This window comes from Amyelois transitella, chromosome Z (genome assembly GCF_032362555.1).
Source record: "Amyelois transitella isolate CPQ chromosome Z, ilAmyTran1.1, whole genome shotgun sequence".
In the NCBI taxonomy this organism is placed as follows: domain Eukaryota; kingdom Metazoa; phylum Arthropoda; class Insecta; order Lepidoptera; family Pyralidae; genus Amyelois; species Amyelois transitella.
The window spans coordinates 5,789,064-5,800,435 of NC_083535.1; the positions used below are offsets into that span (position 1 = coordinate 5,789,064).

At 34.5% G+C, this 11,372-nt stretch overlaps 1 protein-coding gene across 3 annotated transcripts in view; it reads left to right on the forward strand.

Moving 5' to 3' along the window:
• Positions 1 to 10,646, forward strand: part of LOC106133906 (dendritic arbor reduction protein 1) — a 62,424-nt gene extending 51,778 nt beyond the window's left edge. For all 3 annotated transcript variants that reach the window (XM_013333763.2, XM_060953593.1, XM_060953592.1), the window contains exons 3-8: positions 754 to 1,200; positions 2,333 to 2,437; positions 3,175 to 3,343; positions 3,858 to 3,917; positions 4,397 to 4,635; positions 4,917 to 10,646. In XM_013333763.2, coding sequence (XP_013189217.1) covers positions 754 to 1,200; positions 2,333 to 2,437; positions 3,175 to 3,343; positions 3,858 to 3,917; positions 4,397 to 4,587 — 972 coding nt within the window. In that variant the 3' untranslated portion in view covers positions 4,588 to 4,635; positions 4,917 to 10,646. The remainder of the gene's footprint in view (positions 1 to 753; positions 1,201 to 2,332; positions 2,438 to 3,174; positions 3,344 to 3,857; positions 3,918 to 4,396; positions 4,636 to 4,916) is intronic.
• The last annotated feature ends 726 nt before the right edge of the window (positions 10,647 to 11,372 follow it).

Consider the following 11,372-nt stretch of genomic DNA (forward strand, 5'->3'; position numbering starts at 1 on the left):
ATTCTATGAGTCCCGCATCATGTCATTGTATGCTAATGCCTACCTGAGCTCCTCTCGCACGAGAATTATCGGAATCCACATAATATCACGCGTCCCATCTGGACCAGTTGACTAATGGTATCATTTGCAATCCTACAGATTTGTCATTCTGTTGATGAAGTATTTTGAGATGTAGTTTTGACCTGCGGCCTTATCAAAATCATTTGAACATAGAATTAATGTTATGTTGTTTCCTTTTAATTTTTAAGTTTATTTTTAAATATAGTCATCGTTAAGAAGATAATCTTTTAAAAATGTTTAAACATAACATTTTGATAACTCCGTAGCACTTTCGTAGACGTTCCGTAGCGAGAAATTACAAGAAAAAATAATGTTTCTAGTTCTGTATTCTTTACGATTTAATAAGAACTTTTGGTAGATAGCATACTTGATTTCAATACGTCTGTGGTATTTTGATAAGTGTTTGATTTATATAACAAAGCGACATTAGCGTTGTCCACCATCACCATTAAATGCATGAGCGGCAATTTAAAGCCATGAATTGCATTGTCCGTTTGAAATCCTCTCGCCCTCTGGGATTGGGTCTTTGTGATCAAAGGCTTAGCATAATAAATTTCTCATGGAATTATGTGATACGTTGCAATCGCTTGAATTGCATTCAAACAGGATTTTCATTATGTTAGATCGTAATCCTGCGAAACAAGTAAGTTTTGTGAGGCATTGGGTAAATAACCAGTCGATGTTTGTTTGCAGACATCGGAGTTAGAGACGCTGCTGTGCAAGCAGGAGGGCGCCGCGCTGGCGCCCGCGCACATGGACCTTTTCGACGGCGGTACCACCTCCCGCGACGATGCCTTCCTCCGGCCGGCGCCGGCCCTGTGGGAGGACATCGCCTCGTCCATCAGGAACATCGACCCGGAGAACGCGAACATGCTCGCGTCGTTGGGCACCACGCATGTTAAACTGGAAGCGGACGATCCTCTGCTGGAAGAGTGTGCGACACCGCTACTCAGTCCGTTGGAAATCAAGACGGAGAGATTGTGCGCGCCGCCGACGTATGCGCACCCTCAGCCGCCGCCGCACCAGCCCCAGCAACCGCCGCCGCCCTCCTTCGCTAAGTACGCACCTTCGAGGCTCGTCTACATGTCTCCGCTGACGCCGCCTGGCTCTGATCAAGGAAGTCCTGGAAATTCTATGCAGGTACGCCCCTATGCTTTACGTATACAGTAAGTTTGTTGCAGGTATTTTTACTTGTTAATGTTAAGCTATGCGAATGCTTGCAGAGTGATGGTACCATCTGCTGCGCGATTGTTTTTTGACTTTATTTTTTGTATTATTTGTATTTAACAACACGACATTGACAAGAAAAGTCATGGAACAGCTTTTGATTCATGATACCCAATGGGGTTAGCATATGGGTAAGTCGTCCTGAAAAATGTATATGAAATTTGTATAAATGCTAAATCTGATGCCTGGGTCACGGATTGTTTTTACAAATAACAAGCAATAACAGACTCTTCTTATTATTTTGTGTGCTAAACTACTTCTAAAGGGTTATATAAGTAAATTGCAATGCAGTCGGTCAACATGACCCGTAAATTCGAAAAGGTAGCCAGTATTATACGACCCAATTATACCTATCAAGTTATGGAGGCAGTTGGATCGCCTATAAATATGAAAAGGTAATGTTGATAAAGAGGTAATTTTAATAAAGAGGTAATAATGATTCAGGGAATAGAAGAATATATAATATTCTCCCCTATCACTTTCACTTACCAACAGTATGTAGTTGAACCGAAATAGAATTACGTAAGCGCACTACTTTTGACAATTAGAGTTTATTAATTAGTTAAACTCTTAATTAATTTGTACTTATCAGTATTAAAAAAACTTAACCTGATGATTAACTTGTTTAGATGATGAATGAATTAAACAAAGTTCTTTTAGTAGTTCATTTATCAGCTTCGTACTCCTAGAAATTATAATAAATCTGTCTGTCAGATCTATGACTACCTCAGTACGAATAAAAAAGCCGTTAACCTTTGTCATACCATTAGCCGAAAACCAAAAGTTATAATTAAGGGGTACTCATCTCATAATAACATCAGATAATGTTTTGCTTCGTATAATCCTGGATCGTACACTTAATATTTTACGTTTAACGTTAAAAAACCTTATTTCCCAAAATAATTACTTACAATATTCACTTCCTGAGAAAATATGCAATGTGAACAATATAATAATGAGCGTTTACAACCCAAAACCACATCACTTAAGACACAGTTCAAGGTTCTCCAAATATCCGTGGCAAGATTGAATGCGTTGGTTGCAGGCTGGCCCGCGCCGGACGCCGCCGCCGCCGTACCACCCGCCGCCGTTGCTCAGAGCACCACACATCCCACCGCACCCCGGGCCCCATGCTCACCACCACACACAGGTGAGGAGTTAAACTTATTTTTCATCATCTTTAACAGTATTTTAATATATGTGGCCACCGCCGACGTACTACCCTACGCCGTTTCTCATAGCACCACACATGACGCCGCAACCTGGACCCCACGCTCATTACCTCACAGGTGAGGAGATTAACATATTTATCATCATTAACAGTATTCCTGGGTATAAGTCTCAAAGTACGAGTAATATAAACAAGGAGATGGTATTTTGGTTTTCCTGGCCTCATCCTGGACCCAAGCTCATTATTATGCATAGGTGAGAAGATTTAATTTATATTTTTCAACATCTTTAACTGTACTTCATTATGCATTGCTGGGTATAGTCTCGGAATAAATAAGGCAATAGAAATACTAAATTGCCCTTACAACTACAACCATGATTGTCGTCGTCTTGAATCGCACACAGTTGCAGTTGTAAGCTCCCAGAATAGATGATATCTATTATAGATCTGACACTCACCTAGGATAAAAATGTTTAGAGTTTAGATCTTGAGCTCATAATTACATACAGGTGAGGAATTCAAATATTTTTATGTTATCAGCAACGGCTTAGCTCTTGAGGAAAGACTTTCGAAAAAAAGCCGGCTGGCAGAAGAGATGCCCTAACTGATGAAAAACTAACGATAACCTGTTATATACTTTTCCCTATCGAAAATTGAGCCCGAATATCTATCATTAATTTAACTTTTTATCTAATAGAAATCCTACTTTATTACAGTCCATGCAACCTCTACACATGGGCCAGCCGCCGCCGGCGCAGGCGCAGGGTCCACAGCACCTCACCCCCGCCCCGCACTCGCGGCTGGCCTCACCCCCGCAGGGGAAATACAATCGACGGAACAACCCAGAACTTGAGAAGAGAAGGGTGCACCACTGCGATTTTATAGGTGACTAGTATAGAAAAACCTAAATATTTTATTTCATGACAAAATATCATACTGATGGTAATAAAATTACAGCTACTGCTTTTTGTATTGCTATAGTTAAATAATGTAGTGTTTGTTTGAGATTCTTAGAATAAATGAATATTATTATTTCTAATGTAGTATCATAATCCATCGGGATGATTAAATAAGAATAATAAAATTAAGATTAAATAATAAATATGAACTCAGTACATGCTTGGTGCATAATCGGTTGTTAAGACAGAAGCAGAATGTAGATAGTTATTTCTTTTCGTGGCGCGAGCGTAGATGTCTTTCGTATGAAGCTACGACGTTGCTACGAAGCTACGATTTGTTTTTCATGTTACACGCTTAATAATTCAATAGTAATATAATTATATTTAGAGCGTAGACCAAAATCATCTAAAGGAAGTTTTATTTTAAAAAGTAACTTCGGAATTATATTGCAATCTCAAGGTTTGATTGAAACAGTTTGAATAATATTTTTATTTCGCAGGGTGTACGAAAGTTTACACAAAAAGTTCACATCTCAAGGCGCATCAGAGAATACATACAGGTAAATATATTTTTAATTATTCTTTATTATATATTCTTATTCTTATTAAGTATATCTTTTGTTTAGAAGTAAGATATATTAACAGTGTTAAACATATAAAGTAGAAATAATTTGAATAATTACTTGATTAAGCTAAAGCGAATGTTGCCTGGAAAATATGGCACATGCGAATTCTTTTTGTATTGTTGACGTTATCGTTTGTGTTGTGTCTAGCCTCCGTATAATGATCTTAAAAACGTTTCGGTGCAGTAATTCATTTCATGTTGTAATTTCTGATTACAAAGCAACGCCAAACATAGGCGTAAAATTTCTGATTAGAACAATTACTGCTTATTTTCTGTTCGTTAGTCCTCTAACTCCAGCTCCCAAATAGAGAATGATTCCAGATAATTCAACCGTTTGTTTTCTTTACATTAGTTACACATCATTTGTTAGCATACCAAAAAACCAGTTGAAAACTAAAATGCTCTATTCAATAGGCGAGAAACCTTACACATGTCAGTGGCCCGAGTGCGAGTGGCGGTTCGCCCGCTCGGACGAGCTGACTCGCCACTACCGCAAGCACACGGGCGCCAAGCCGTTCAAGTGCGCGGTGTGCGAGCGCTCGTTCGCCAGGTCGGACCACCTCGCGCTGCATATGAAGCGGCATTTGCCCAAGACGTCCAAATGACACGCGAGACGGGGTGGCGAGCAGCCGCCCGCGTCGCAGTCCACTCAGGTATGTAGTTATGATTCTTTTTAACTTCATTTACTAGCGTCGATTTTAGAGATATATTTCTGATCAAAAATTACCAAAGAACATACATTTGGTCAACCGACGCTGTTGTGGTGAGGAATAGTAAGGAAACCTGCACATACAGTGAAATGGAGTCATGATCCAATATAGATTACGTTCCCTTGCAAATGTTTCGGATCAGACGGGATCAAAAATCTGGATATTAGATCCAAGCTAAGAATGTTAAAGTGTATCTGAAATCTCGATTTTAATTAATATTTCAGGAAGAATGCAGTGAAAGCATCTTCATGGAGTGTGATCTGGACACAAACCTAATGGACACTTTTTACGGTGCGCTGTGACCGGCAAGCCACGTGCCTCTAACAGGGAACCTGTCGCGGCTGTCTGCGTCCTTACAAGCAAGCGAACAGACAAACAAACACGTTCGCCGATTGTATAGTTAAGTTATTTACCTTTGAATCTAATCGAATAAGTACTTTTATTGACCTACAGACAATTTATTCAGTCTGTATTGTTAAATTTCCAAAAATCCATGTGTTAATTCTACTTAAAAATGAGATACAAAATTATGTTAAGCTTTGTAAATAATATACATTTGACATGCTCTCGGACTATTTCGTATTTATAAACGTATTTAATTAAGTATTTTGGTAGAAAACGTGCGTGAACACAAGCACTAATCTGCAGTAATTATAGTAATGAGATTTCTTATTAAAAAAATATATTATGTACAATATTGAACAGCATTACCAAGAAAATTGCTTTATACATTACCTTAAATTGCTAGAACCGAACGTCGTCTACTCTTATTATGTAATCCAAACTATCTTATTTATATTGGATAATATTAATTTTTTATGTATATTGAATCACAAATATAAGTATGATGAGAAGTTTGCTGCACCGTGCTATTTAAATTTAGACGTATATATTGTGCACACATACATATCAACATGAAGGAGTGCATATATAAACGATAAAAAATCAGTCCTATATTATTGATGAAGAACAAAGACATTGATAAAGATGAAGAATGACATTTAGTTAGTTAGGATCAAGTTTTAATAAAAGGCGTTCTTAAGCTATAGGATCAAAATAAAACCGTCGATCCGTATTTGAGTCCTAGAAATTGTACCGTATGTCTGTTGTACTCGTATTTATAAAGTGAATAGCAAACTTGCGCAGAACTGTGAACCCGTCAGAAAAATACTCTCGCTGAAAATCAAACACTCATAAATTCCTTTTAATGTTTACTTTTTGTAAACATTATAATTTTGTGGGGTAGTGAGAACGATTCGGCGTACAGTACATATAATTGCATGATTATTTTTGTTTGTTTCTGTTATGCTTTTCTTTGCTGTTAAGTAACAAAAAACTTCTAAAATATATTTAAAAATACAAATCTTGTAATTGTTTACACATTGTTACATTAAAAAATACCTACTTAAATAAAACTTAGTAACGTCAACACATATCGGTCATATGTTTTTGTTCATTTATTTTTCTTTAATAAGCGACACTTAGAAATTGCTCACATTAATTAGTAACGGTGTCAGCAGAAAGCTCTCGTAAGCTGTAAGTATTTTAAAATATGATGTTAATTTATTGTAAGTTATAAGGTATGAGAGCAAGGAATATCCAAGATATAAGTTATACATAAATAATGAGTAATGATTATAATATATTAGTCGATAGATATTAGTCTAGGAATTGTGTGCGGATGTTACGACTCTGCTGCTCTAAATTAATTTTTTAATATTATGTGCACATCTTTTTGCAAAATAGAATTGATAACATAAAAAAAATATTTATAAGTAGAAGACCTGCAGGTCGTTTTGTCCGCAAACGCAAAATATACACTTTCTAGTCTCGATATACTACAGTTGTTGTAATTCCGAAATAACGCATATAAGCTTAGCTGATCTTTGTATTTTCACTATATCGAAATTGCTTGATATATGATGCAAATGTATTCAATGTGCATTAACTATTGTAGAATATATAATAAGTTTAAAAATAATGAACTCTTTCAAGAAGATTTAGGATTACTAAATGCGATTCAGCCTTATTGCCTCCGTCCAGCGAAACTAATATGGCTCCACCATAGTGCCTTGCGAGAAGTTGTTAATTATAGCGTAATAAATATCATACAAGCTTGCCATTATCGCCTACGTACCAATACACACTTTTATAATCATAAAACAATTTAACTTGGTTTCCAGGTGAGACAGCAATGTGATCATGCTTTATATTATATAAATATTATTAATCGTCATTGATCATAAGAACGTATTGCCATCATGAATAGTCACTAGAGTTGTGTCGCCTACTGTAAGTTATCTGCTCTTGCTATGTAAAAGTACACTTAAAGTTTTCTACACATCAGTAGAACGACTCAGTAAACAGTAATTTTTCTTAACCTTGAATTTCCTTGTCAACAAAAGTAATTTTAAAATAAATAATTAAAGAGAAAAATTCTAAAACAAGGTTTCACCGTCTTTTCACATGTAATTTTAACTACAAAATTGTTTTTCGTAATTAAGAAAATCTGTGAAAATATTTTAGGGCTTAGGTACTCAGAGTGTACTTAATATATTATGTATGCAAACAGTATTTCGCCATTAATTTCTCCTTAATTACACTTTAGGCCACTTCAATAATTTATTTGTGTGTTAACAAATTTTTTTTAACTTGAATATTTTAAGTATACTATCATACTTGCAAATACACAAGCGTCAAAACATCTTTGCATATATCTTAGTAGATTCGTTTAGTGTATTCAGTCTTGCCACTCTCTCTTGCATTTAATATTTTGAAATACTTATCTACGTACTTAAATAATTATAATTGAAGAAGATATGAGTTTAAGCCAAAATGTTTATGTGCTAGATTTCTTATATTTTATTAGGAACGAGTGAATGCTGGTACATCCTCTTACACAAAAAAGTAAAAAAAAAACTATTTATATACATATATAATCATTCCTAATCACAAAAATCATGATAAAGGATGATTATCAATCGTATATTCTCCATTTAGTTGGACATCATTCCAAATAATTAATCATACCTTCTAATAAAGTCGAGTCAAGAAGCAAGTTCATGTGTCACCACAAATAGGTATATAGGTATTGTTAAAATACGTTTAGATAAAGTTCAAGAAATTTACTTTTACTTTCACACACTTAGAATTACTCTTACAATTTTGAACAAAGGTATTATAAACTTGACACTGCTCAACTTCGCTCAGGCTTTGAAGATACATTTTCTGCGCTCTCTTAACATTTTGACGTCTTTACAGTGAAGACCATAGAAACCAGAAAAATATTTATAAATTAGGATTTCTATGGCTTTAGGTATGGTCAGTGATGCAACACAAGGGGATGTGCCGAACGATAAAGGTTCGTAAAACTGAATAATTGCCATAACGTGTCTGTAGATGCCATATTTTTATTTAATTAGTTTTACGAAATGGCCGTAGTAATAAGCGCCTTTGTATTAAAACGAGTATACGGTCCGCGTTTGCTGCTGTGAAACTGCTTTATACCTTCATTTACCAGTCGTAATCTTGATACGACTTTTTGTTGAAAATACCTTTGTAAATTATTTATAGCCATGAAGAAAAATAATGAACACACATGTGTTCATTATTTTTCTTCTTTTATTCATTACATATGTTCGTATGTTGCATATGAACATAATTATGTAACGAATTACTTTTGTACATACATACATAAAATCACGCCTCTTTCCCGGAGGGGTAGGCAGAGACTACCTCTTTCCACTTGCCACGATCTCTGCATATTTCCTTTGCTTCATCCACATTCATAACTCTCTTCATGCAAGCTCGGCGGTTTCGGGTACTTTTGACCTGACCCTTTTTACTTTTTACCTTTTTTAATAACTTTTGTTCATACCCTTAAATATAAAAGAAAGTTATTTTTACTGTAAAAGACATTTCAACCTTTATTTTACATCTAAACAAATAAGAGTTACCGCGTAAGTAAGCCGAGGCGCGCTAGTATAATGTGGGATCTTCTAATTGTAACATTTTATACAAAATGTATAAGATTTAATATTAACGCATTAAAATCAATTATAATTTCAATATTCGTATCCAATATAATTAACTAATTAATAATGACCAATCTGAGTTCATCTGTAATGGGCTTTGAAACTACAAAATTGAGATAAAATTGTGTACTATTGAATTTTGTAAAAAAAATAAGAAATAAATATTGAATACTTCAATTGTGCGATGTTAGGTTATTTGATTGTGTGTGGTTTTGCCAAACTTATAAATAAACTTTGAAAACATCTATTTATCAGAACCTTTGTTGACAGTGGCGCCAACTGGTTAACCCCAAAAACGGTAGCCCTCAGAAGGTGTTGACAAAGATTAACTTGATCCTTAACCAAAATATGTATAAAGTGAAAAAGGTAATGAATGAGTAAGGCACACTGAATTTATTCAGATTATACGCCGAACATCTGCAGAACTCACAGCCGCAGACGTCAATGTCCGGACTAAGAGGAACGTATTGTATTGTAGGTACCTCATTTTCCCTTTCTTGCTTATTCCTTGTACTTATTTCATTTTTTAATTTTATTATTGTTTGTAGAATTTCACGTAACGGTACTGAAGTACCTGGTTAAGTATGTTGACTAAGTCACAAATAATTTATTACCAATGACAATTTATAAATTCTTTTTATACATTTTACTTGTGTACCTATGTATAGTTAAGTGTAAAAACTTGAGATATATATTTTGATGAAATAGGTATGAAACTTGTGTTTATTGTAATATTAGGGAGTTGCCAGAAGTGTGATTTGATTGTGTTACTAACATTTTGTATTATTATTGCAATGTCATAGATTTTATTTTTGTTTACGTGATTTATGTTATACTGCCTGCCAATAGTTTATTGTATCGCCTTTATTTATTGTACATTAAAGTTGTTTTTTTCTTGAAAATTTAAACTGTACAGCTATAGTTTTACAAAGCTTGGAATCAAACGATATATGTACTCGTATATCCAGAGACCAATCTAGAAATGAACGAACATACATATATATCTTTGAATTATATCGTATGCAATAATTACTTCTGAATTATCTATCAACCATAAATAACGGCTTGGTTCGGAAGTTTCCAAAGACTTCTATATTTTGACAAATAAATATAATCCCATAATTCACTGTGCCATAAGTTCAAACCCTAAAGTTACCTTTAAATTTTGTTACGAGTTTGGATCAAATCAGTCTTAAACACAAATTAATTATCCAACAAATTGTTTTTGAATGCATGAATGCTTGCAGTGATAAAAATTGTTTTCATACCGTTTGTTCACAATCAAAAAACTTACAATTAAGATATTAGTTGGTATTACTATGATCAAGTTCCCTTCGTCCAGGCCACAGAGATCACAATTTAGTACCGGCGCGGGAAGATCTGGTAATAACAGTAAAAGGTTATTTACGGTTATTGCCTGACCTTAACTGAAGTCAACAGATCCAATACTCTTCGCAGAGAGATTGCAAATCATAGATTCTAAATAATATTTGTCTTATATGTTAGTCCGAATGCCATGATGCAAACAAAATGAATGCAAACTATATTATGCTGAAAATAGGGTAAAACTAAATCAAGTGATACAAAGTAAATTCACGTTTAATAAAATATCATTGATGTTCATCACTAGCCTGTTGTCAAAATGATCTTTACGTTAATTCAACAAATAATAAAACATCGGGTAGCTTAACGGTTTGGAGATATGAGAAATACAAATTAAATAATCTTTATATTGAACACATAAACACGCATAAAATATAATAATTTATTAGATAAGTGCGTAAAATTCTGTTTAAGATTCCATAGTTCTCGTTTGTGATTTTGAGCTTCTGTAAAATGCCACTAGACATTACTATTACCTACATATTTACGTTTATGCAACTTTCACATTTCAGAACAAATTAAATTTAGTCACATGTATATCGTATTCTTATTTTCAATTTTCCCAAGTGAACACAGCAGAAGTGAAAACCTAACTGTCTTCAAATCCTACGCCCACTAAAATCCATTATAAAGAACCATTATTGGATCTTTCGTCCACTTTAGAAAATTATTAAAGATAACACCTTGTATTCGGGTAACAATTGACCGAATTGTCTTTCCCCACCCACACATCAGGGCCAAGCCCGGGACATGTTTCATTCTAGCCAAGTGTTAGTTTTTCGCAAAGAAAATTATTCTTAATAAAAAACTTTACAATTCGACAACAGGAATATTTGAGAGTACATATGCGCCAAATATGAAAAATATGTTGCACAGTTACAAAGCGTTTTATAGTAATAGTACTGATAATAGTATATAAATTTTAAAACATATTCTTAGTATTATGTAAGTATGTCACGTTGCGGTAATAAAGACCGCTAAATTTATTGTTAATTTTACCCGAGGCTTCCATGGAATTTCCGTAAATAAAAGTAACCTATTTTTCCCCGGAAGTGTAGTACTTCGGTACGATGGTCTTATATCTTGGAGAAATGTAGACCATATAAATATAAAAATCGGAGTAATCCATCCTTACCAATAAAATAAATTATGTGAACGTGTGTTAGTGAGTCCTTTTTCACGTGAAAACCACTGAATCGAACTAAGCATGATATTTTGATTGATATTTTGCATATAGTGTGGAGTACGGAGAAGGACAATATG